At 44.8% G+C, this 26,963-nt stretch overlaps 2 protein-coding genes and 1 long non-coding RNA gene across 4 annotated transcripts in view; 2 read left to right on the forward strand and 1 right to left on the reverse strand.

Moving 5' to 3' along the window:
- The window catches only part of macrod2 (mono-ADP ribosylhydrolase 2), an 855,710-nt gene that overhangs the window by 709,915 nt on the left and 118,832 nt on the right, over window positions 1-26,963 (reverse strand). The window lies entirely within an intron of this gene.
- Window positions 1,612-14,682, forward strand: LOC145350521 (uncharacterized). The gene is made up of 3 exons (XR_013888216.1): window positions 1,612-1,861; window positions 13,198-14,066; window positions 14,579-14,682. It is a non-coding gene; the product is annotated as an uncharacterized LOC145350521 (long non-coding RNA).
- Window positions 14,839-17,692, forward strand: flrt3 (fibronectin leucine rich transmembrane 3). The gene has a single exon (XM_080200004.1). It carries the CDS (start codon window positions 14,895-14,897, stop codon window positions 16,863-16,865), a length of 1,971 nt encoding a protein of 656 aa, XP_080056130.1. The 5' UTR covers window positions 14,839-14,894; the 3' UTR covers window positions 16,866-17,692.

The raw sequence follows: 26,963 nt of genomic DNA on the forward strand, positions 1-26,963 counted from the left end.
AGGAAACCTACATTTACAGCTTTCACAACTACAGGAATATCCTGCAGCACTTTCCAACTCACCAAGTACTTTTTCGAAGTTTAGTTGCTGTTACGATGTTGAGAAACTCAGCAACTAAATTTGCGCACAGCAAGATCTCACCAAAATGAACTTGCATTTATATAGCGCCAATGGTGACCGCTGGGCCTCTCAGAGCACTTTGCAACCAATGAAGTACCATTCTGATTTTTACTCTCTATTGTAACATCGGAAATGCAGCAGCAATGAAATAAATGACCAAATCATTGTCTTTAAGCGTTGACTTAAAGGAGGTGATCAAAGTGGCAGAGAGGGAGGGAACTCTGCAGGAGTAGCAATCAGATTGGAGGGAACTCTGCATGGGTAGCGATCGGAGTGGAGGAAACTCTGTAGGGGTGGCAATCGGGGTGGGACGGAACTCTGCAGGGGCGGGAAGCAGGGAACTCTGCAGGCAGGGGCAATCTGCAGATGGGGCGATTGATAGGGTGTACATTGGCACAGAGATCAATTGTCAGCCGGTGTGATGTCCTAATGCACTGGGAGATCAGGGCGTCTGTGCAATGGCGTCCCAAGAGCTCAACAGCTGGCTTCACCAGTGAGCTTAGGCTCCCCCCACTGGCGAGAATCACATTGTGGCACATTCTTGTGCTCTAAGTTTCATAAGATTGCGATCGTAGCTCGCCGAAAAATACGGCGCCCTTCTCTCCCATTTTCTTGCTTGTTCAGCACTTAGAATTTATTTCCTAAGATCACACCCCGAATCTTTGCAATTGTTCCAGGCACCCGGTCCGTCTGCCAGCCGGAGGCCAACGCGGAGGTGATTTAAAGTTAAACACATAAATGGCCTTGGTTTCCCTGGAATCACAAAGCAATTGAGACCAGTGTTGCTTTTAATCATCCCATTGACCTCCCTGCTTTGATACAGCACTCTGCGCTGAGCCCACAAACAAAACGGCAGATAATAAAGGGAAAAATAAATTAAGGTAATTCAAAGAGTGGGCTATGAAATACTTATGGGAGGTTGTACCTGACGCCTTACATCTTCAAAGAATGCCCACATGGAAGGGAAAGAAATAATCGACAAATTCGATTTCTGTCAGCCTTTGGCAGAATTAATGTAACATTCAGAGGAGAGGCTTCCTTTACACTGCTTGGGTTAACCACATATCAATGGGATTACTTTTTATTTAAATGCAGATAGCATCTGATGCCTAAAAGGACTCCGCTGTCCAAATATTTTGCAAAATTCACTTCCCATTTTGTCCCTTTGCATAAAGATAAGTTAAGATTCAAAGGGGAGATAATTCAGCTGGTTAATAAAAGAGTGTGTCTGAGCAGAGGAGAGGCGGAATCAAACGCTCCTGCCTGGGAGTCATTCACTGTTCGAGGCTCTGTCTCCTCCCCACCCCCCCCCCCCCGCCCCCACCCCCACCCCCACCGCAGCCACCTTCAGCTTTGCCTCCCTCTAGTGTGTGAAATGCACTAGTCTCGGCTTCGGTGTCTCAGCAATCTCACCGCATTCACCAGCTACCCAGGCAAGCCCTGCCTCCCTCTGACCTCACCAGTCAATTCAACTACTGGCAGACAAAGCTTTTAACTTCAGAATTTCTGGAGAGCTCTCCCTGTCTTGACTGCTGGCACTCCTCCCTAACAGTGCATGAGGACTGAGAGTGGGCACGGTGCGAGATAAGATACTTCTTCCTCTTTCTGTTGTGCTCCTCTTGCTTGCTTTAGGACAGACAGAATGATTGCTTCCTCCCATTCCCCGGTTTAACAAACTGGAATAATTAACTGCTGCGCTCACAGACGCGGGATGCAATGAAGTTTCTTCATTTTTAACCTGGTAAGTTTTTTTTTGTTACGGTTCCTTTCATAAAGGTGAGGATGTTAGGCATTTTTCCCTCTCTTCTACCCGCCCCCCCCCCACCCACCCCGTTAATAATTGGGGCGAGGGAGGTTCTTCTTGGCTAATTGTCAGAGGAAGTCAATAAGATTTCTGTACCGATAAAGGCTTTTGAACAACTGCATTGTAAACTGCCCGGCAGCAAGCAGGTTTGGAATCTATATTGTGAGCGAGATTGTGAAACTCCCGTTTATTGCACTGGACCCAACTAAGCAAGTCCAGTTTGCACTCTCGGTGGGAACAGATGAACGCTCCCATCTAAATTTACCCTGTTTCCTTTCCCCATCACTTTAAAAATAAAACTCTCCGGATAGATTTTTCTGGAGGATCTGATTAAACCAAATTGGGGGGGGGGGGGGGGGCGGAGGAGGCTCTGTTTGCAAGAAGCCTGATAGCTTCCCATCACATATCAGAGCTCTGAACACAATCTGCTGCTTTTTATTCACATCTTGCATTCCACATCTCAGCATTTCCCCCAGATCTGTAAAATTGATCTTCAATTCATCCTCCGCCCCCCGCCCCCTCCATTCATACCAAAATGCTGTTGTGTCAACAACTCGTGTCGATAGAAAACAAGAAATAATTTTAAAACAAGATGCGTAATGCACAGAAGTCAGAACGATGTCCCTTAATACAATGGCACGCTGCAGCAAAGTAAGCAAACCCCGTTCAGCTTAATGTGGGTTCAGTCAGAAACATGAGGGGCTGGCAAAAACGGGCCAGCAGCGACTGGATTTTGTTTTTAGTCATTGTGTTGTCACAGATTTAGTTCAAGTATCCTAGCCACATTAGTTCAGCCGTAAAGTTTGTCTCCTTGCATGTACAGTCGGAATGTGGCCATTAAAAAGGTGATAGCTACTAAAGCACATTTGGATCCATGGCAATGCAGTTGTCATCAAAGTTCTGCAGTTGCATTGCCTTGTGTGAAATGGGGAGGGCGGGGGGAAGAAATCAATCCTCTATTCCAGTTAATTTTAGATGCAAATTCTCCCTTTCTCCAACAACTGGCAAGTGTGCCAATGGGTCACTGGGGTGATCTGCAGAGATGTGTGACTGGCAGAGGTCTAAAACAATAGCAATGATATCTTTAAAATGGACAGAATGCAGACAAGCTGGGCACCCTCAGCACCCAAGTCAAACTGGCAAGTAAAACCCCCCTGTATATTTCGCATCCAGGACCTGGGGCTTGTGAGATGCAGCATGGGGTTTATTATTGTGACTCCAGGGACCAAAAGACAAATTATAAATTATACACAGGCAGCGAGGAAAATTGGCAGCTGTACAAAAGCAGCAGCTTAAGCTAGCTTCCCTCGATTATAAAACAGGAGGATCAATAGCTGAAGCCGACCATGGCAGGGAAAAAAAAAGAAGTTATGTTAAAACAAATCGACTTCCCAACGATTTGTGGCCTTTTTAATATTAAAAATAAAGCACAAAATCCGGAGGCTGCCGTGGTTTCGTTTCTCTCGACGGTGGGGCTTCGCCGCAATTAAAGTAAATTAAGGTGAATGCCAGCCGTAAACATCTGACCCAAGGGTCCTGTAAAGGCTGGCATCTTGCAGCTCCTACCACCCCCAAGTGGGCAAAAGTCTCGCACACAAGAGCGGCTGCGGCCAGCTTCCACTGAAGGGAAACATCAGTCAGCCCCGAGGAGGAAGCATAAAAACAAGGGAGAGTGTTTGACCTTATCTACCAACGTGCTGTAAAGTTAAGGTTGTTTCAATTAGACAAATCTGGAACAGATTACACATCTTGTAACATTTCAAGCCCTCCAAATTCCACTTCACAAGGGGTCGTGTCCGGCTCCTGAAGCTCCACTGCGTTTGATTTGAATTTGCTTGTAAAAAAAAAGCACAACGTTGGAGCTTTAAGAGATGGGCATCTTTAACCAAAAACCAAGCCAGCCCTTTAAGGCAAAGACTCTTCTGATCAAATCGAACATTCCCCTATTTTAAAACAGAAATATTAAGAGTTCAATCCGGCGTTGCAAGGGTTGGCAAAGCCCGCCTTCACGATTCTCTGTAATGTTTTTGTCCCAGTAATGTTTACAGGCAAGATTAAAATGATGTTTTTTTTCCCCCACACCAAAGTCAGTCAGTCAGTCGCCTTCAAGGGTCCAGCTAACACTTCACTGAACAGCCAGTCTCCCCTGCACAGCGGTAATATTACGGCAGAACAGGGATGAAAGAGAGAAAAACTGCAATTTTTTTAAATTGGGGGAGAACAGGGAGCTGAAGGGCGAGGGGGTGGCGGGGGGGACTCACACATTCCTGCATCACTCAGTTAACTTCTTTGTATAAACAGGCTTTGGGTTTCAAGACTGGTGTAATCTATTAGTGGGTTACACAGGGGAAGGGAGGGGGGGGAGACAGGAGTTGTGAGGAAGGATTAGCAGCGCAAATCTGGGGGTGGAGGGAAGAGAAGAAAAAAGAGTAGCAGAAGAGATTAGCATTCTCTGATATCAATTTGCCCTCAAAATATTTGTTGTGTCCTTCAGGGAAACGTTATAGGTTTGATATATCCCGTTTAGAATCTAGAATGGAGAAACATAAAGGTCCCCTGTACTTGGACCAACAGGCTTGCCCTTTGTTCTCAATTCTGACGTTTATAGGTACAAGATTCCTTAGGAACCCTGCAAGTAGCTCCTAAGGCCACAGCAGCACAGGGACAGCGGTGAAAAACTGGGGAAAACAATAAAACTGGTCACGATGGAGAATGCACGAAGTTTGCTGCTGTTTATTCTAAAATACGTGTGCAATTTCAAGAGTCTGTAATTAAAATTGCCACTGCACAATTAGTCTATTGACCAAAAGTTAAGCTTTTAAAAAAAGCTAATCCCCCCACCCAAAAAAAATCGCTGGCGTAGAATCTGCTTGTGAAAGGAAGACTTGTATGATTCCCCCGCTAATTTAATCACCAGTCAACCACTTCCACTGCCAGAGAGAGAAAATGTCCTCAACAGCGAAAAGGGCTTAAAAAAAATCTTTTTAATCAAACAGCAAGGGTAATGTAAACCTTGTGGTCTGCACCTGTGATACTGAGTAATCAAAACCAGTAATAATGTCTCATCAATAATATTGAGGAACACAGTGAGCTGTCAGCTGATTATACTCAGAATGGAAACTAACGTTGCCTGAAATAGTCTAACATCATCTAAAGAGCTAGCCAGTGCACTAACACGTTACGCTTCAGCCGATTGCCACTGTGCAAGAAACCTGCACAGTTACTCACTCCCTTTGTACAACTGCATAATGCGCAGAGATGGAATCTGAAACTACGGCGTACATGTTGTTTTCCAAATCTTCAACTTGGTGCTGACTTAGTGAAGCCCCGTCCATCATTAAACTCTGCACTCAATCCAAGCCACAAGAGGAGCACCGGACTCGGTGCGCCCTTTTACAAAACAAAAACCAAGCACAATCGTAGCGTGGCCCGAGATGTAAAAATCTGTACACAAAACAAAAACCTCCTGGATTCAAGTGTTGTTCGTTTCTTAGGTTCTACACAACGGAGTGGAACCTCTCCCCCACCTACCCACACACAAAATGTGATCAAGAGGCAGCACTGATGACAAGCCATAGCTCCTTGTGAGGTGCTAGCTGATTATATTCAGAATGGAAGAATTCCAAGTGAAGAATTAAGCAAAGTAGCACCTCTAGTAAAGGTGGGGGGGGGGGGGGGGGAAGCTACACTGCACATATCCTCCCTGCTAGGGAAGGCAGGAGTTGAGATAGGATAGTAGATCCCAGGACTCAGAACGAGGAGCTGTTTCAGTCTTCTCCACAAAAAGAAGGGAATATTTTGGGGACTCACTGCGACAAGGAACATACACTTCAGGGAAGGTTTGTAAATCACACAAGGGACAAGGGAATAGAGGGTGCTTCTGTAGGGTCAGATGAGAAAGGATGGAGAGAGACTCCAGTGGATCTGCATGGACTAGCTGGGCCGAATAGACTGTTTCTGTGCTGTACATTCTGTGTAATGGCTCACAACACATAGTGACTGGTACGAAGGGACACGGCAGCTTGTTGGAAATGACCATCCCGTGCCAACAATATCATTTGTGAGTTAAGCGCAAGCAGGCACACGCCGCTCTCCCCCCCCCCCCCACCCCTCTCAATCACTGGAGGTACAGAAGACTCCAGGGAAACATCCAAAAATATTCTCCTCTTTCCTTTGGAGCCGTTCCCAGTTTCTGGACGGGACTGTCTCATCAAAGCAAAACTGGCGTGTCGTAACTTTTTCTTCCTCATTTATTATCCCAGACATCGCTCACTGTACACAAGATACACATTAATTTGCTGCCAGCGTAAAAACGTGGTCGCTCACTCTCTGCAGTGCATTTTTTTAAAAAAAACCTAAGCTGTTTGGAAACAGCAATTAATGGCGCCACAGCACCAGTTGCAAGTTTCTGAAACATATTGATATCAAACATCCTGACAGGGCTAATAGATCAGACTATTATTAGTTTGGGACAATATTTTAATGCACTGTATCACTTTACATGGACTGGACTACCTGCATTTTGTTAGTGGCCTCCTCTGCAACTCTGCATTTACAAAGCATCACTCGACAAAGTTAAAAACTCAAGAGTTGCTTACATACAACACCGGTCTCAGACAATTTAAACAAAAGACGCAAGTCAAGGCACCACATCCCTAACTAGCATCTCTGAATTGTGTCCCTGATGCAGTCACTACACAATGCAGTTTAATCTTTCTTTGAAGCTGGAAGGCTGTGCAGCAACAATAAATGTACATCAAAAACCCGTTTTCACCCACATCACTGCACGGTTCAAGGCTGCAGGAGAACAGACTCTGACAGCTGTCAAAGATTCAGTTTATTGATCAGTGTCACAAGTAGGCTTACATTAACACTGAAACGGAGTTACTGTGAAAATCCCCTCGTTGCCACACTCGGGTGCCTGTTCGGGTACACTGAGGGAGAATTTAGCATGGCCAATGCGCTCTAAACCAGCACATCTTTTGGAGGAAACTGGAGCACCTGGAGGAAACCCACACAGATACAGGGTGAATGTGCAGACACCGCACAGACAATGATTCAATCTGGGGGAATGGAACCCAGGTCCCTGGTGCTGTGAGGCAGCAGTGCTTACCACTGCGCCATGTAAATGTGAAGACTGTGGGAACCTGACATAGAACATTACAGCGCAGTACAGGCCCTTCGGCCCTCAATGTTGCGCCGACCAGTGGAACCAATCTAATGACCCCCTAACCTAAACTATTCCAATGCTATCCATATGCCTATCCACAGACCATTTGAACGCCCTTAAAGTTGGCAAACAGAGAAACATAACAGGGGGATGGTGATTATTTTTCTCTACACCCTAGCTATGACTAACACTACATTCTTCACTCTCTCCTTTCCTTATCTACGAAGGAAAGAAAGGCAAGAAACAATACTTTTCACTGTATCCCAATACATGTGACAATAATAAAATCAATTATTAATTCTGCCCTTGTTTAAAAAAAAGGACATTTTTGCTTGATGACACAGGGCAATCCAGTGTTTCTTTATTAGGGTATTTAGAAAAAAAAAGCTGAATTGTATTTTTTAAGCTTGCACTTCTAATTGTCATTTAAGAGATTTATTTAAATAAAATCACTCTGCACTGGTTGCCTAGATAGGCATTTAGAAATCTGTCTGCCCAAAGTAGGTTGATTTAATTTTATAACCAAAACAGAAAATGCTGGAAAATCTCAGCAGGTGTGGCAGCATCTGTAAGGAGAGAAAAGAGCTGATGTTTTGAGTCCAGATGACCCTTTGTCAAAGCTTTATGATTTAATTTTATACCACGGGCTCAGGAACCGGCCCTCGGTGGCAGTGAATCATAAGCAGCAGCTTCGAGAAAGGGCACAGCCGGCAGGATTTCCCCACTTCTGTTTGGTTAGGATCACAGTAAAGCTTCTGATGCGCGAAGGCATTCTTTGCTGCCGTCACACAGGGATGTGAAAGGCAGAGCCTGGCCGGGAAGCACGTACAATCAAGGGAGAGTCTTTTTTTTGAAAAAAAAGACCCAAAGCCGTTCCAACTAATCCTGGAGTCAGGAGCGGTGTCCACTTTCAAAGAGGTTGTCACGCCTTTTATCCTGCTCCAATTTGGAGGGGAAGACAGGAGGGGAAGGAGAGGAAATAAGTCCTTTGGTACACAAGAATTTAATGAGTTTCATGCTCTCACCAAAACAGACTGCTTTTACCTTTGCGACAAGGCTTCTGCCAGTGGGGGCTTGCATAAGAAATGCATTTAAAACCAAGCTGATTCAAAGCTTAAAAATGAGAACTAATCACCATTCGAGCTTTGGTGTCCTTTGCAGGATTTTGGCTACAATTGGGTATCGCAGTAACAAAATGCGCTCAACCCAGTCTTCCTCTCTCTTTGACTCAAATGCTTTTGACAGAATTCAAAATGCTTTTCTCATTGAAAAATTCCAACACACCCCTGTGCGAATGAATGTTGAAAACCCTGTCAAGTCATCCCGAGAGTGCATTAATTGCCACTTAGAGCCTTTGATCATATATCCAAAGATTGATTTTTGTTTCACAAGCTATTTCATTTCTTTACCTTGCTGCCCACAATAAAAGTTGCAACAATAGAGCCATAAGATGGCAATCTTGCTAAGGAGCAGATCTCGAACACAATCTGAAATCACCACTGAATAATTACAGAATCCCTACAGTGCAGAAGGAGGCCATTTGACTCATCGAGCCTGAATCGACCACAATCCCATCCAGGCTCTATCCCCGCAACCCCTCTTATTTATCCTGCTTGTCCCCCTGACACTAAGAGACAATTTGGCATTCCAATCCACCTAACCAGCACATCTTAGGGTGGCACAGTGGTTACCACTGCTGCTTCACAGCGCCAGGGACCAGAGAGATTAGCAGGGTAGATAGGGGGCCAGATGGCCTACTCCTGCTCCTAGTTCTTATGTGAGGTTACAGGGATGTTGTCGGTGTAGGCTCGATGGGCTGAATGGCCCCCTTCTGTACTGTAGGGATTCTATGATCTTTCAGGGTGGGGAGGAAACCACAGCACCCAGGAGAAAGCCACACAGGCATGGGGAGAATGTGCAAACTCCATACAGACAGTGATCCGAGGCCAGAGTTGAACCCTGGCGCTGTGAGGCAGCAGTGCTAACCGCTGTGACACCATGCCATGCACTATATTCTCTTTATTCTTATTGTGTTAGAACATTATTTGTTTGTTCCTTAAACACATGTTTGGGCACAAAAAAGTATGACCATCATGATAAAATAAAAAGTTGATACCACAAATTGCCTAGCTGCAAGTTTGACAGATTGTCCCTGTGGTTATGCTGCTCAGTGGAATAATTAAATGAAGTCTTCTATAATTTTAATTTTCATATTAATTTCCTTCACCTAGTCCACATTTCCAAAATTAACAGTGAGTCACCCAAACAAACCGGCCAGATATACTAAATTTACTCCAAAAATTAATTACCTTCTCTGCCATAGCTACTCTGTCTAAACCCTTTGTAATTATAATTCAAATTTTAATTCAATGCTGACCTTTCTACAGATAGACTGAAATATTACCAAGTAGGATCTTATCCCTGCCGATATATAAAATCCCCAGCACCAAAGGTAACCTCCAAGACAAATCCAATATGAAACTGTACTGAATAAATGAATCTGAACATTTTTAATTAAACTGAGAGCTGGACAAAGGCTAACACTTGGCAGAAATGGATTTCAGAGCTGATGTCAATTGGACTGCTTTGTACTGAGTGTGATCGCTATATGCCCTGATCCTCTGAGTAGGACTTTGTTGGCTAAAACCATTTAAGGCTTCCAGTATATGAGTATGAAACAGAGAAAATAGGAGCAGAAGTAGGCCATTCAGCCCTTTTAGCTTGGTCCATCATTCATTATGATCATGGCAGATCATCCAACCAGCCTGGTATGGTGGCACAGTAGTTAGCTAGCTGTCTCACAATGTCATGGACCCCTGTTCAATTCCTGACCTTGGGTCACTGTCTGTATGGAGTCTGCATGGGCTTCCTCCAGGTGCTCTGGTTTCCTCCCACAGTCCAAAATATGTGATGGTTAGGTGCTACATTTTCCTTCAGTGTATTCAAACAGGGGCTGGAGTGTGGCGACTAGGAGATTTTCACAGTAATTTTGTTGCAGTGTTAATGTAGGTCTACTTGTGACACAAATAAAACTTTTCAATATCCTGATCCGACCTTTCCTCGATATTCTTTGATTCCTTTCATCCCAAGAGTTTTATTCTAACTCCTTCTTAAAACATACAACGTTTTGGCCTCAACCACTTTGTGATAGTGAATTCCACAGGCTCACCACTCTGGGTGAAGAATCTTCTCCAGATCTCAGTCCTAAAATGTTTACCCCTTATCCTTAGATTATGACTCCTGATTCTAGACTCCTCCACATTCAGAAACTTCTTTCCTGCATCTACCCTGTCTGGTGGTGTTAGAATTTTATAGATTTCTACGAGACTTCCCCCTAATTTTTCTAAACTCAAGGCAATATAATCCTAAGCAATCCAATCTCTTGTCACACATTAGTCTCACCATCACAGAAATCAGTCTGGTGAACTTTCGCTGCACTCCCTCTATAGCAAGAATATCCTTCCTTTGATGATGAGATCAAAAGTGCACACACTATTCCAGGTGTGGCCTCACCAAGGCCCCATATAATCACAGCAAAACATCCCTGCTCCTGTACTTGAATCCTCTCGTTATGAAGACCAACATACTATCTGCCTTCTATACCGCCTGCTGCACCTACATGCTTACCTTCAGTGACTGGTATACGAGGATATATAAGTCTCGTTGCACATTCCCCTCTCTCAATTCAGATAATAATGCTCCTTTCTCTTTCTGCTACCAAAGAGGAAACCCTCAGTTATCCACTTTCTATTGCATCTGTCACACATTTGCCTTCTCATTCAGCTTTTCCAAATCACAATGAAGCATCTCTGTATCCCCGTCACAGCTCACCATCCTGCCCAGCTTTGTGCAATCTGCAAATATGGAAATTGAGTGCACAGCTAAATTTAATATTTACTATTTCCTATTTCATGCACCATACATTTTCCGAATAACAAAAATGCAAAGTGAAAGGAGGGAAGTGTGACAGAGAGAGAGAGAAAGTGAATGTGCACATGGAGAACCTACTTGACACCTCACAAAGTCACAAGGCAACAAGTTGCATGCTGAGCCAAAAAGAGTCAGAAGGCTGTTGGTTCAAATCTCACTCCAGACACTAGAGCACAAAAATCCAGGCTGACACACTAGTGCCGTTATTGAGGTAGTGCAGCACTGTCACATGCGCTGTCATGACAAATGAGACCCCATCTGCTCTCTCTGGTCAATGTAAAAGATCCCGTTGCACTATTTTGAAACAGAGTTACTGAGAGTTACCCCCAGTGCCTTGGCCAACGTCTATCCCTCAGTCAACACCAAAAATCATCCAGTCATCTTCCCATTTCTGTTTGTAGAAGCTTGCTGTGCATAAATTGACTGTGGCACATCCCTCATTACAACAGGAACTATACTTCAAACATACCTAACTGGCCGGAAACTGCTTTGAGACTTGCTGAGGTCATGTTTTTGCAGCTGTTTCCAGATCCATTATCGAATAGGTGGCCAATACCCTTTACAAGTTTACACACAGAGTATGGCTACATGTGCGAGGTATCAGATAGATCCTGTCTAGAACAGGTTCAGCCAATGCTGGACCAATGCCAATGCCCTGCTACTGCTGCCAGCGAGAACAGAGAATTTGGCGCTCAGCCAAATCTTCATTCACTGCAGCAGGACTGGCGAATCCCAGCCACGGGCAAGGTCGGAGAATTCCGGCTGTTATTAAATATATAAACATAAGAACATAAGAAATAGGAGCAGGAGTAGGCCATCTAGCCCTAATATGGCATGGTCTCGACAACAGCTCACATTTAGAAACTCTTAAGATCAGCAAGGTGCCTTGTGAACCTTCAGTGTTGAAAATGCCATTGTCTTTTCAACCAAACAAGCCAACTTTCAGTTGCTTTTTTCAGTATTCTCATTACCCTTCCCTACCCTAGCTCCAGACTCCTGCACCTCTGGCAGTCCTGCACAATACTTAGTGTCCTGTATTTTTCAGGCCAGTAGTTATGCTTTTGCAGTACATCATTCTTGGCAGTGATGATTCAACTGACAAATCCACATTTAAATTTAAGGCCAGCATTATCCAGCACCTCTGCAATTTGCCTGGGTTGAAAGAAGTCAGAGGTGTACTGTGAAATCAGACAGTACCAGCTTTCACAGATCCAGCAGGTTAGACGGTACACTGCACAGTGGCACTGAAGTTAGCATTGCTGCCTCACAGCACCAGGGACCAGGGTTCGATTCTGGCCTTGGGTGACTGTGCAGAGTCTGCACATTCTCCCCGTGTCGGCATGGGTTTCCTCCGCATGTTCCGGTTTCCTCCCACAGTCCACGGACGTGCGGGTTAGGTGCATTGGCCATGCTAAAGTGCCCTTAGGGTCAGAGAGATTAACAGGGTAAATACATGGGAATAGGGTCGGGGTGGGATTGTTGTCAGTGCAGGCTCGATGAGCCAAATGGCCTATTTTTGCACTGTAGGGATTCTGTGATAGATCTATAGTTCAAGATATGCAACACTAAAACATCTGCCTGTACTTCAAACACTTGTTAATTTAACGACTGTGACATGCACAAACATAAAGAAATGCGGTTGTAAAATAGCCTGTCATGTTACCACTTTTCCAGTATGAAAGCAGGTTCCATGTATTTAGAAAAATGAATCACCAAAGGAGATTTCTAAGCACTTGTTGTTCGGAGATAGAAACAACAATATATAAGAACCTGCCCTGTGCATCTACTGCTATTTATAATCCAGGAAGGAAGGCATCAGCATTTGCAAAGTCATTTTCCCTACAAACTGCTGATTTGGACAGACTGCAATTAGCATTTTCTCAAATCCTGGAATGCCTGAAGTTTGGAGGCCTAAAACCCTGCCAAGTAATTGCCAAAGGTGATTGCTTGAGATGAGCAGATGCCCTCCCAACCAGGGCGTACTGAGAGGATAGATATATTCATTATGCAGTAATCAGGCTATTTCATTCAGCCACTGACACTATCAGAATTGAGTGCCAGAAGTAATTGATGCCTGAGGTACAGCTTTCAGCTTTAATTACGTCAACTGAAATTCTATCGAAATTGTGCTTTCAGCCTGCCCACCCATTGCCTTTCCTAACTGTGTTCACAGGTCAAACTCTGGCACAGAGAGAAAAAAAAAATTCACTGGAAACCCAGCAGCCGCGAAGGAAAATCAAGATCTGCATTTTGTCCCAGTGAAATACTTCCTGTGGGAAGGAGTTGGGGGTTGACATCATTGGACCCACTCTTGCCCCTTACTTCTCAAGGATCGGGAGTACAATTTCGACTTAGAGGAACTGCAGGTGGAGCAAAAGGAGCTAAAAACTGAAACAAAAAAAAAACACACACACACCTTGGGGAACCAGTTCTCCAAAGAAGGTGTCTGTGTGTGTGCAACACACGGTTTGGCATTGACAATACGTTTTCCAATGCCCTCCTGCAGTCGGAACATTACAGATCACCCTTGGTTCGGCTTCAGTTGTGTGAATGGTTCCCTGGATGTGGAGTTTTGACGTTGCTGCTCTCTGCCACGCTGCTCGGATACACAAAGGACCCAATTCAGACCACAGCTGCGGGGCAACCACAAAAGAGGTCTTATCATGCTTCCGTTTTTTTTGATATAAAAGGGAAGCAAAGTGCCAATTTGCCCCAGAGCGTCAAGCAAGTTGGCACATTTCCTCAAGCGGGGGTGGTTCTTTATTTTAAAATAATAATAATAACATAATAATGCTGATTTGGCAATCGTAAACTTCTGTGGGCATGCCCACTGAAAGACTGGGCGCAAATCAGGTGGCGTGGAATGTAAACCAGGATCAGTTGTGTCAACACCAAGACATCAGGAAATAATCACAGCGCTGGAGGGATTAAACTGGAGCATTATTCCGGGAGAAAGAAACTACTATCTGGACATGCTGAATTTACGTTTCAAGATTTTCCTCCTTTTGCAAACACATGATTTTCTGGGATGCACTAGATACGGTAAGATTCCATTTCTTTCTCCCGTCCAAATGTTAGTGCAGATTAGGGATAAGCATGCTGAAATTGTGGCTTTTGTATTTCAAAGCAGAGATGGTGATTTTGTCCGAATTACACAAACATCACCAGTGATTTCCTTCTAGAAGTCAGTGTGAGTCATTATTAAATTTTAAAAAAAAGTGCCCACTTTATCAGTCTGCAATGTGGCAAAACATGGAAAAGGGAGGAACTGGTGTGACACATTTATATTTGCTCAGGTCAGATTCTGATCCAAGGTTGAAGTGACAGCTGCCCACAAGTGTTGCTCTCTTTTAAAAAAGATACTTGACAAGAAATGCCTCTTTGCAAGAAGCATTAGTTTGGTTCATATCAAATTATCCTCTCTGACTTTAAGTGCACGCTTAAGTGAGGCCAAAAGTACGAGATACGTTACTGGCAAGAGTACAGCCACAACCAGAATGAAAGTGAGACGAGCTTGAAATGAAAATAACCCTGGTCCTTTTGTTTTGTCTTAGGGAAACAGTACAAATTATACAAAACACTTCACTGCCTGCAATTCTGATCTGAGGATAAGCAAGGACCCTTTTGGAACAACGCTGTTCCAGGGAAACTGAGACAAATCGGTGAGTCCAAGGATTCCAAAGGCTTACAATGGAAAACATTAAAATGGAGAATGACTGTTTACTGGGGAGGGGGACACTACCATACTTAAGGATGCTTAACTCAAGCATTTGTTTATAAGATTGCTGTTGTTATCTTCTTCCAGCTCAGATTATACATCAATTATATTTTCTCTGCCTTCCAGGTTCTTGAAGAACCCACCGATCAACGATGACCCTCGACATGATCAGCAAGGCCTGGAGTTTCTTTGTGTGGGCTGGCGTGGGATCATTCCTGGGGCTGTTGGTGCAAACAGTCACTGTGGAAACATGCCCGTCAGTCTGCCGCTGCGACCAAGGATTCGTGTACTGCAATGACCGGGGCCTGACGTCCATACCGAGCGGAATTCCACACAATTCCACAACCCTCTTCCTGCAGAACAATCAAATCAACAACGCTGGGATTCCAAGGGAGCTCCTCAACCTGCTGAAGGTGGAGACCATTTACTTGTACAGCAACTCTCTGGATGAATTTCCCACCAACGTCCCAAAGTACACTAAAGAACTCCATCTGCAGGAGAACAACATACGGACAATTTCCTTGGATTCGCTTTCCAAAATCCCCTACCTGGAAAGGCTACACTTGGATGATAATTCAGTCTCTGCTGTCAGTATTGAGGAAGGCGCTTTTCGAGAGAATAAGTACCTTAAGTTGATTTTTTTGTCCAGGAATCACCTCAGCAGCATACCCATCGGACTCCCCAGCACGATTGAAGAGCTGAGGCTGGATGACAACAGAATTGCCACCATTTCTGAGAATGCCCTCCGACACCTCGTTGGCCTAAAACGCCTGGTGTTAGACGGGAACTTGCTCACCAACCAGGGGCTTCGAGATAAGGTTTTCATGAACCTTGAGAACCTTACAGAGTTATCACTCGTGCGCAACATACTGACTTCGCCTCCCGCTCTGCCCATTACCAACCTGCAGAAGCTGCACCTCCAGGAAAACCACATCAATCGGATCCCCTCCAATGCCTTTTCCTATCTCAGACAGTTACAGCGACTGGACCTGTCGAATAATAACTTGACTAACTTGCCTCAGGGAATCTTTGATAATCTGAACAACCTGTCCCAGCTGCTACTCCGCAACAACCCCTGGTACTGCGGATGTAAGATGAAATGGGTCCGGGACTGGCTGCGTTCCCTTCCAGTTGGGGTCAACGCCCGCGGACTGATGTGCCAATCCCCTGACAAGGTGAGAGGCATGGCCGTTAAGGACCTAGCGGTCACAATGTTTGGCTGCAAAAACACCTCTTCGGAGAGCACCTTCCCCACCATCCCACCCACCGGCGGGACGTCAGTCGGGATCTCCGTCACTCGTGGGCACTGGCCTCCGTTCGAGTCGAAACGGCCGGACTGGAGAAAGCCGGACCGTGGCAAAAACCATCAGCCCACGGCAGTCCCGGGGGGTAGAGCCGTTCGAATCAACGTGAAATCCGTCAGCGTAGATACAATTCACATCACCTGGAAGATTGCCCTGCCCATGGCGGCACTAAGGCTCAGTTGGCTCAAGTTGGGCCACAACCCAGCGTTGGGAGCCATCACGGAAACCATAGTGCACAGCGGGAGAAGTGAGTACCTGCTCACAGCCCTTGAACCAGAGTCATCCTATCGAATATGTATGGTTCCCATGGAAACCAGCAATGTTTACCTGTTGGACGAGACCCCAGTCTGCACAGAAACACAGACCGCATCTCTGACGATGCACAATCCTACCACCACCCTCAACAGAGAGCAAGAGAAGGAGCTTTACAGGAACTCACGGCTGCCTTTGGCAGGGATCATCGGGGGTGCAGTGGCTGTAATAGCGATTGCATTACTTGCACTGGTCTGCTGTTACATGCACAGAACCGGCACGCCTTTCTCCAAGACCTGCGCGTATAGCAGGGGGCGGCGAAGGAAGGACGACGATTACGCAGAGGCTGGCACTAAGAAGGACAACTCGATATTAGAAATTCGGGAGACTGCTTTTCAGATGATTCCTATGAACAGTGAACAAGCGGCCAAGGAGGAGTTTGTAATACACACTATATTCCCGCCTAACGGGATGAATTTGTACAAAAACAACCACAGTGAAAGCAGCAGTAGCAACAGAAGTTATAGAGACAGCGGGATACCAGATTCAGATCATTCGCACTCATGATAATTACAGGGACTACGAACTTAAAGTGACTGTGGGGGTGGCTGTACTACTTGGAAACACTGGATTTGGGAATACTGGAGGAAACAGGACTGTACATTTGCCATATAATTTATATTTAATGAACTTTATATCAAAAGTTGCAGAATCCGGGTGAATATTGCCGATTGTGCAGTATGGATGCCAGATCGCTGATTACAATTCTATATTTTAGTAACTTCTAGTAATTTGTATTTTTTTCTTTGATAATCTTAAAAAAGATTTAAGAGAATTTAAATTTCCATGCTTTATTGACGGAAGATTGCTTGTCAACTGTGAAAAAGTGAGTTTTCTTACAAGTGTTGAACATTCAGATACTTTTTTTTTAGCCTATTTGAGAACCTTGTAGCTCAAGCACAGGTCTTTTTCCTAGCTACTGAGGGTAGGTATCCTACAGTTGAGTAGTAAAATTTGGTGAAGACGATTTTAATTCAGGTTGATGGGGAGACTATGTATGTTGTTCACACCTGACTATGTTGCACAGAAGTAACTATGATACCTGAAGTACGACAGTGGTTGTAATACATCATTCCAGCTTACAGTCTACATTACCTGCGATTAAGTTTAGACTTTGAGCCACAGGCCTCTTTGTTGCCACAGGAAAAAAAAAGGTACTTTTAAAAAAAAGTTAAACCAAAGTGCAGTCTTAGCCCTTTGGCCAGTCTTGTACGTGCCTTGACCGAATGTTAATTGTATTCAGCGTTTTAAAAATTCGGTAACTTTTTTTTCTCGCCATACTTGTTAATGAGAAAAACGTGGTCTTTCTGCAGAATAAAACCGAACAAAATCGACTGCTGTGTTAACTGCTCCACAATGATGCAAAATCAGCCTGTGTTTTAACGTCGCCAACTGTGATTAAATATATTCATAGAATCCCTGCAGTGCAGAAGAAGGCCATTGAGTCTGCACTGACAGCAATTCCACTCAGGTGCTATACTCACAACCCCATGTATTTACTCTGTTAATCCCCCTGACACTAAGGGGCAATTTAGCACGGCCAATGCACCTAACCCGCATTGTGGGAGGAAACCGAAGCACCCGGACAAAACCCACGCAGACATGGGGAGAAAGTGCAGACTCCACACAGCCAAGGCCTGAATTGAACCCGGGTGTCTGGTGCTGTAAGACCATAAGACGTAGGAGCAAAATTAGGCCACTTGGCCCATCGAGTCTGCTCCACCATTCAATTATGGCTGATATTTTTCTCATCCCCATTCTCCTGCCTTTTCCCCTGTGATGCAGCAGTGCTAACCACTGTGCCACCATATTCCTGGACGTTCCACCACATGACTTTCCCTCCCAGGCATTAGCCAGCCAACACATCCAACCCTTGTGACGTACGGCCTTCCTATGCCAATTGGAAAGCTCAAAGGCTCATTACCCAATTGGATAATGTTGGCCAACTGGCCTTACTTTCCTCTATTTTAAGATATTTTCCTACCTGATGAGGAGAAACGTTCAAGGTCAAAAACAATCTTTATTAATGCCCCAGTGACTTTTCGAAACTGACCCTGGGGCAGAATTTTACGCTCTCCCACCCCCACCAAAGACAGTTCTGAGGCTGGGGATGATTGTAAAATTGAATGGATGGGAATGCCCCCCTGGAGCCAGTCCAAACCCAGACACTTGACAGATGGCAGGCTGCATGTGGGGCAGAAATCCCACTTTTTCATCCACTTGGCCACCTTCCGCCCAGACTCAACTTTTAGGTTGGTGGGAGCAGGTGTGGGTAGGGTGGGAAAATGACAGTATAACCTTTCTCTAACTATGTTAGAGAAAAGCTGGGAAATTGGGGTGGGTGGGGGGGCATTTCATTCTGAAGGCCCCGTCAGAATTGGGATAGCTTCCCCCCCAGCCCCACTCGGATACCTTGGAGCACTGGGACTCCAATCCTCTCCCTGACCTAACCCCCATGCCTCAATCACCCCCTTCCCAACTGCCCATGGCATTCCCTCCCTCCCACCCCCAACCCTCCCACCTCAGAACTTGCCTTTCCAAAGATCCCGGGATTTAATACTTGGCGGAGCACTACAGTACCACACCTGGCCAATGCAGCACTGTACCTAGATGGCTTGAAGAGCTGTTGGCCACCTGATTGGCCCACAGCCCTTCCAGGTGGGGCTTCCTTCCAAGGACAGATGGAATTCCTGCCCACTGCCAATTAATGCTCAAGTGAACGTGAAATAATAGTGTTAGTTTGAGAGTCGGTGGTTGCAGATTATGTACTGACTCTCAGGATGGCAAGCACCAATCACTCATCATCCTTAAAATCCTACTTCCAGGGTGGGAATTTCCGATAGCACTCATCCCAATACCGAAAAATCCCACCCAAGGTCAGTGGACCTTTCATGGTCCGTGCCCCCATAGCAGGCGGGACAGGAAAATTTGCCCCAAGGTTTTCGTGAGCTGTGAGAACTTCACAGAGTTATACATACTTAACTAGCCTCCCACTCTACCTACTAGAAATTGCAGAAGCCATGCCCACAATCAGACCCACGCCAATAGCTTTTCCCATCTCAGACAATTACAGCAGCTGAACTTGTTGAATTATAATTCAACTAATTTGCCTCAGGGAATCTTTGATAATCTGAACAATCCGTCCCAACTGCTACTCCCTAATAACCCCTGGTACAGTGGCTGTAAGAGGATGCACTTGTCAACTTTGACATGAAGGGGGATATCTTTCATGACAATCCCTAGTTGGGTTGCAACCGATTGGTTAAAAACAAAATACTCAAGGAGGCAGTGATTCCTTACTACAACAATTTGCATTGACATAACAGCGTAATAAAATGTCCTAGTGCTCTCGCCAGGAACCTTTTAAAGCAATATTTGACAATGTGCCACCTAAGGTGACACCAGGCCAAGTATTTAGTCAAAGAGATAGACTTTATGAAGCATCTTAAGGGCGGAGAATGAGTCAGAGATGTTTAAAAACATCGAAAATAGGAGGAGTAAGGCATTCAGCTCTTCAAGCTTGCTCCACCATTCAATATGATCCTCTATCCCAATACCATCACCCTGCTCTCTTCTCATACGCCTTGATGCCTTTAGAAATCTATCTATTCCCTTCTTAAATATATTCAGTCACTTGGCTTCTACAGCCTTCTGTGGTGGAGAATTCCAAAGATTCTTCACCCTCTGAGTTCTTCACTCATGCTCCTCAAGCTCCTTCTCATGAGGAGCAATGAGAAGTTGCTCCTCATCTCAGTCTTAAATGACTTACCCCATTTCTTGAGATTATAACTCCTCCTTTGAGATCCCCACCCCCTCCTCTGCAGCTAGGGGGAACATTATACCTGCATCCAATCTGTCTAGCCCTGTCAGAATTTTATACGTTTCAATTAGATCCCTGCTCTTTCTTCTAAACTTTAGTGAATACAGGCATAGTTGACCCCGCTCTCCCTTCATACAATAATCCTGTCATCCAGGATTCAGTCTGGTGAACCGTTGCCGCACTCCCTCTATGGCAAGTACATCCTTCCTTTAGTAAGGAGTCCTAAAGTTGCACACACAATAGTCTGGGTGTGGTCTCACCAAGGCTCAGTGCAGCCACAATAAGACATCCTTGCTTCTGTACTCAAATCCTCTCGCAGTGAAGGCCAACATACCATTAACCTCCTTAACTGATTGTTTTCAGTGGCTGGTGTTCGAGGACACCCATGTCCCTTCGTACGTCAATATTTTCCAATCTAGCACTATTTAATAATGCTTTGCCATTTCTGTTTCTCTGTCTGAAAAGGATAATTTCACAATTATCCACATGATGCTGCATTTGCCATGTATTTTCTTACTCAAGTTATCTGAATTGTCTTGAAGCCTCCTTACATCCTCCTCAGTACTCACATTCCCATAGTTCTGTGGCGTCAGCAAAATTGGAACTATTACATTTAGTTCCCTCATCCACATCAATGATATAGATTGTGAATAGTTGCAGTGCCAAGCACTGAACATGGTACTGACCCATGAGTCAGCACTTAGAGAGGGGATTCCAGAGATCAGGATCTAGCTGAAGGCATAGTCACCAATGGTGGAATGAAAGATGTCCAAAGATGTGTGGGCTCGGTGGATTGGCCATGCTAAATTCCTCCTTAGTGTCAGGGGAACTAGCTAGGGTAAATGCATGAGATTATGGGGATAGACCCTAGGTGGGACAGTGATTGGTGCAGACTCAATGGGCCAAATGGCCTCCTTCTGCACCGAATGATGCTATGATTCTGTGATAAAAATCGGAAATGCTCAAGAGGCCAAACTGGGTTAGCAGGCTTTGAGGTTCCAGAAATAGGGACAGGTAAGGCCACATGAACATTTTAAAATCAAGATGTCACTTGGCCAGAAGCCAATGTGGGCTAGCGGCACAGAGTTGATAAGGGAATGGAACTTAAGTAACTTTAGATGTTGAATTACCTACTTAAAGGACATTGTAAGTGAAGTGTCAAAAAAAAACAAAGGTTCTTGTTTCATGCTATCGAGTGCACATTCCTTCTGGAGAGGAGTGACATTTTTGTATTCTGAACAAACACTAAAAGTAAGAAAAGCTATTGCTCCTGGTCATGGGATAAATTAGAGACACAAAGGACAACTTCATTACACATCAAACGATAATTAGATTGCTGAATAATTAACTGGAGGGAAATTAATTTGAATTTTTAATATCATTTTCAAAGGAAAATTTGAGTAAAATTCTAGCTGATCTGAGTGGTAGCTGTGTTCTTGTGATTTCCTGCACCTCAGATAAATCCCTCCTTAAATAAAGAATAATCCCAGCTTCCTCAGTCTCTCCACACAAGTGAATTCCCTCTTCCCAATGCCACTGCAGTAAATCCCATCCACACCCTCTCTAAGGCCTTTACATCCTTCCAAGAGTTGGTGCTCAGAGCCCAGTGCTCTAGCGTGGGGCCTAACCAGTGTAATAAAAGCGTAGCAATTTTTTTGTTAGAGTCATAGAGATACACAGCACAGAAAAAGGCCCTTCGGCTCCTCATGCTTGCACCAAAAACAAATCACCTAACAATTCTAATTCCATTTTCCAATGCTTGGTCTATAGCCTTGTACAAGGTGTGGTATCACAAGTGCACATCTAAATACTTCCTAAATGTTGTGAGGGTCTCAGTCTCCACCAACCTTTCAGGGGGAGTGAGTTCCTGACTCCCACCACCCTCGAGGTGAACAAGCTTTTCCTCACATCCCCTCTAAACTTCCTTCCCCTTACCTTAAATCTATGCCCCCTAGTTATTGATCACTCCACCAAGTGGAAACGTATCTTCCTGTCTATCTATGCCCCTCATAATTCTATACATCTCAATTATGTCGCTCCTCTGCTCCAAGGAAAACAACCCCAGTCTATCCAATCTCTCTTCATAACTAAAACTCTCCAGCCCAGGCACTGTCGAAGAACTGCATCGCAGGCGCAAAATACAGCAAGAATTGAGAAATGAGTTTGTTGCTGGCAGGGTCATCTGAATTTTCAGTGTGGTAAATCTCCTCTGCACCCTTTCCAGTGTTATCACCTCCCTCCCATAATATGGATTCCAGAACTGCACACAGTACTCCAGCCGTGGGGCCTAATCAACACTTTAAACAGTTCCAGCATAACCTCCCTGCTCTTAAACTCTATGCCTCGGCTAATAAAGGCAAGTTGCCTCCATTACCACTTTATCCCCCTGTCCTGCTACCTTAAGTGACTGGTGTACACGTACACCAAGATCCCTCTGATCCTCGGGGCTTCCCAAGGTCCTGCTGTTCATCATGTATTCCCCTGTCTTGTTTGTCCTGCCCAAATTCATCACGTCACGCTTATCCAGATTGAATTCCATTTTCTACTGGTTACCTGTCCGACCAGCCTATCTATATCCTCCAGTAATCCGAGGCTATCCTCCTCACTATTTACCACCCCACCAATTTTATGCAGACTTGCTGATCAACCCTCCTACATTCAAGTCAAGATAAACCACAAACAGCAAGGACCCCAAGACAGATTCATGCCCGACCCCCACTGGACACAGCCTTCCAGTCCGAAAAACACCTCTGTGCCATCACCCTCTGCTTCCTGCCACTCAGTCAATCCTGGATCCAATTAGCCACAATTCAAAGGACAAAGAACAATACAGCGCAGGAATAGCCCCTTCGGCCCACCAAACCTGCGCTGACACCAGGTTTCTATCTCTCTGTCCATTTCCCATTCATGTATCTATGAAGATACACTTGAACATTGCAGACATACCTGCACCTCCTCTGGCAGTGCGTTCCAGGCACCCACCACCCTTTGTGTGAAAAACTTTCCCCGCATGTCTCTCCTAAACTTCCCCCCCTCTCACCTTAAACCTGTGCCCTCTTGTAATTGACCCTTCCACCCTAGGAAAAAGCCTCTGATTATCCACACTATCTATGCCTCTTATAATTTTTATAGACTTCCATCAGGTCTCCCCTCAGCCACCAGCTTTCCGGTCAAAGCAATTCTACTTTATTCAATCTCTTCTCACACCTAAATCCCTCCAGACCAGGCAACATCCTGCTCAACCTTCTTTGCCAAAGCATGCACGTCCTTCTGGTACTGTGGTGACCAGAACTGCACGCAATATCCCAAAGGTAATTCCCTGGCTCCTGTGGGCACTCACCTTCGTGTTCTTGGTTGCGGGGTTTTCTCTGCTGTTCTAATGAAAGGTCACTGGCCAGAAAAGCTAACTCTCGTTTCTCCCCATGAGCGCTGATGGAGCGGCTGAGCACTTGCAGCATTTTCTGTTTTTATCTCAGATTTGCAGCATCTGCAGTATTTTGCTTCTGGCGTGTTCACTGTTGTTGGTATTGAGATTTTATAATACATGTATTTGGTTCAGTTATTTTTTGCTTAGCTTTCAGCGTGAGAGCATGCAGTATTCATCAGGGTAGCTTCGTTCAAATGACCTTCTGAATTCAAAATACTGAACTGCAGATTACTTAATTGGTTCTTTGAATACGAATATAGGCTACCAAACACAAGCTACTGACTGCAGATTAGTCCATTTTCACTTGTACTCTTCTCTGGGGGCCCATTTTAGACCTAGAAATTAAAGGAAATGGCTCCAACATGTTCAACAGTAAACTCCACAACAAAATGATGGGCAGCACAGTGGCTGGCACTGCTGCCTCACAGCACCGAGGGCCAACACGGTGGCACAGTGGTTAGCACTGTTGTCTCACAGTTCCAGGGACCCAAGTTCAATTCTGGCCTTGGGTGACTGTGCGGCGTTGCATGTTCTCCCTGTGTCTGTGTGGGTTTCCTCTGGGTGTTCCTGTTTCCTCTCTCAGTCCAAGGATGTCCAGGTTAGGTGGATCGGCCGTGCTAAATTGCCCCTTAGTGTCCCAAGATGTGTAGGTTAGAATGGATTAGCCATGGTAAATGTATGGGGTTACGGGGATAGGGTGGGGGAGAGAGTGGATAAGGTACTCTGCCAGTGAGTCGGTGCAGAGTCAATGAGCTGAATGGCCTCTTTTGCACTGTAGAGGTGCTAATGTATGAAAGCAAGACCTTTTCCAATCACATGTAAAGGAATCTTAAGAAAAGACCAGGGCTAAGGAAATCTACTATCCTTTCCTAGTCTGGCTTACATGTGACTCCAGACATACAGCAATGTGGTTGACTCTTAACTGCCCCCTCAAGAGCAATTAGGAATGAGCAATAAATGTTGGCCCAATCAGCAACACCCTAAATAAAAATTACACAAGCACAGGACAAACTAAGAGTAACTTTTCCTGTGGGTTGCCTCAAGAGATAGTTCACAGTTTATCTCTTTGCACATTTTGCCATGGGCCATGATCCCCATGGAGGGTGATACATGTTCTAGAGACTAAATGGTCTACTCCTGTTCCAGTTCATTATTCTCAGGTAATTAGGTAAGTCCATGACAACTAAGCAAACACCAGTGACAAACTTGGTCAATGCTGTTCAAACCCAAGGTCTGCAGACCCGAGAATCAGTGAAGGGAAGAAGCACGCTTTAAAGTTCAGAGTTTATTTATTATTGTCACAAGTAGGCTTACATTCAAACTCCAATGAAGTTACTGTGAAAATCCCCAAGTCACCATATTCCAGCACCTATTCGGGTACACTGAGGGAGAATTTAGCACGGTCAATGCACCTATCCAGCACGTCATTCAGAATGTGGAAGGAAACCGGAGCACCCGGAGGAAACCTACGCAGGCACGGGAAACGTACGAACTCAAGACAGACAGTGACCCAAGCCAGGAATCGAACCAGGATCCCTGACACTGTGAGACAACAATGCTAACCACCGTGCCACCTCAAGACTGTAGTTGGTCAAATCCTCCCAAAGTTGGTTCCAATTCTCAAGTTCGATAATAATTGAAGAAACATTACGCTGCAAGTGCCACAGCTCCAGCCTCAGAGAGCACCCCCAAAACTGCAGCCTTAGCACATTTATGAGAAAGAGAAAAATGTTAAATTTCTCCATCCTTCCTTCATCAAACAGAAGTCAAAGTAAATTCAATCAAACACACATCATGTAATCTCCAGCAACGCTGGTAATTAGAATCCAATGCTTTTACCTACTCCAGTTCCACATTAAATTGCTAACTGCAAGGAAACAGGCAACACTGAGAAAAGTTAGAGGAACAGCTCATTAATGGCTGGTGATAAGCCTGTTGTGAAGATTCACACTCCTGAGTGAATAACAGGTCATAACTTTCAGACCCACTATTCAGCAGTAAGACATTACAGCCAGTGTTGTACAAACCACCCATTTAATAAATTATCCACAAACTGCATATTTAATTCTGGCTAAAAAGAAAAACAAGCATTTATATAGCACTTTCCATAACCAACGGGTGTGCTAAAGTGCTTTACCGTTAATGAAATGCTTTTGAACTGTGGTCCCTGTAATAATGTAGGAATCACAGCAACCAATTTGCCTGCAGAAAGCTCCCACAAGCAGCAGTGTGACGACAACCAGATATCCTGGCTGGAATGTTACAGCCATTCACGTCGGTGAGACTTTCCTATCCCGCTGTAATGACTGGAGATTTGACTGGGCATCAAATTCTCTGACCTCGCTGCAGCGGGAGTGTGGCATGAATGGCTAGTAAAACCGCGCCCAATGTTTTCGTCATGTGGATAAATATACAGGCTGAGAAATCTCGGGCGAGATTTTTCTGACCGCACCCACCCCAAAATCAGAAAATCTCACCCGAGGTCAACGGACCTATGCATGGTCTACCCCACCCGCGATGATTCCCGTGTCAAGAAAATCCCACCTCTTGAATAACTCCATTGGTCTTCTTTGAAATACAGTCATGTGATCTTTTACATCCACCAGAGGTTTAATGTCTCATCTAGAAGATGGCACCTCTGACAGTGCAGTACTCCCTCAGTACTGCCAACTGGGATGCCAACCCAAACTACTGTGCTCAAATTCTGGAATGGGACTTGAACCCACAGCCTTCAGGCTCAGAACACAAGAGTGCTGCCCACTGAGCTAACTCTGGCACACAGCTGGTACATATCGTAGAAGATATTAAGGTACAGGGGTCCTTATTCTTCAAATGAAATAATACTCCATATATGAGACGCAATGTCCAAATGGGCAGAGGGATTGGGATGGTGATTCTAGAGGGTGCTGATGGTGGGTGGCGCTTTTAAGATATTTTCAGTCAGAAACAGACAACGTAACATCTACGTGTATCAAATTATTTTTGTTGGAGAAAAGATTAATAATGGACAAGATTCCGATGCTGGAGAGATGGATGACCTTGATTAACTTGGATGTAAACAAGTTAATTTGTTGCAGAAGACTGAAACAGAATTGGAAATTCTCGTGAGGCAGTGGAGACTAAATAATTTCCCTCCTGTGTTATTAAATATATGGAATTGTTTCCCATCAAAACAAATAACACTGTTATTTGCTGAACTTTTTTATAAAAGGAGCTGATTTGATATCAGTGCAACTGGGACATTAACCGGGGTTTTACAAGGCTAAATATGAAAACAAATGATTAACCACTCGAAAGTCTATTCCTGCCTGGAATATCATATTGGGTCTCAATTTAACAAGGAGGTAGTAGCGTAGTG

Source organism: Carcharhinus amblyrhynchos, chromosome 12 (genome assembly GCF_965287045.1).
Source record: "Carcharhinus amblyrhynchos chromosome 12, sCarAmb.v2.hapA, whole genome shotgun sequence".
NCBI lineage: Eukaryota > Metazoa > Chordata > Chondrichthyes > Carcharhiniformes > Carcharhinidae > Carcharhinus > Carcharhinus amblyrhynchos.

Coding starts and splice junctions, on each gene's coding strand:
- flrt3 (XM_080200004.1), top strand. CDS start 14,895: ATGACCCTCGACATGATCAGCAAGGCCTGGAGTTTCTTTGTGTGGGCT.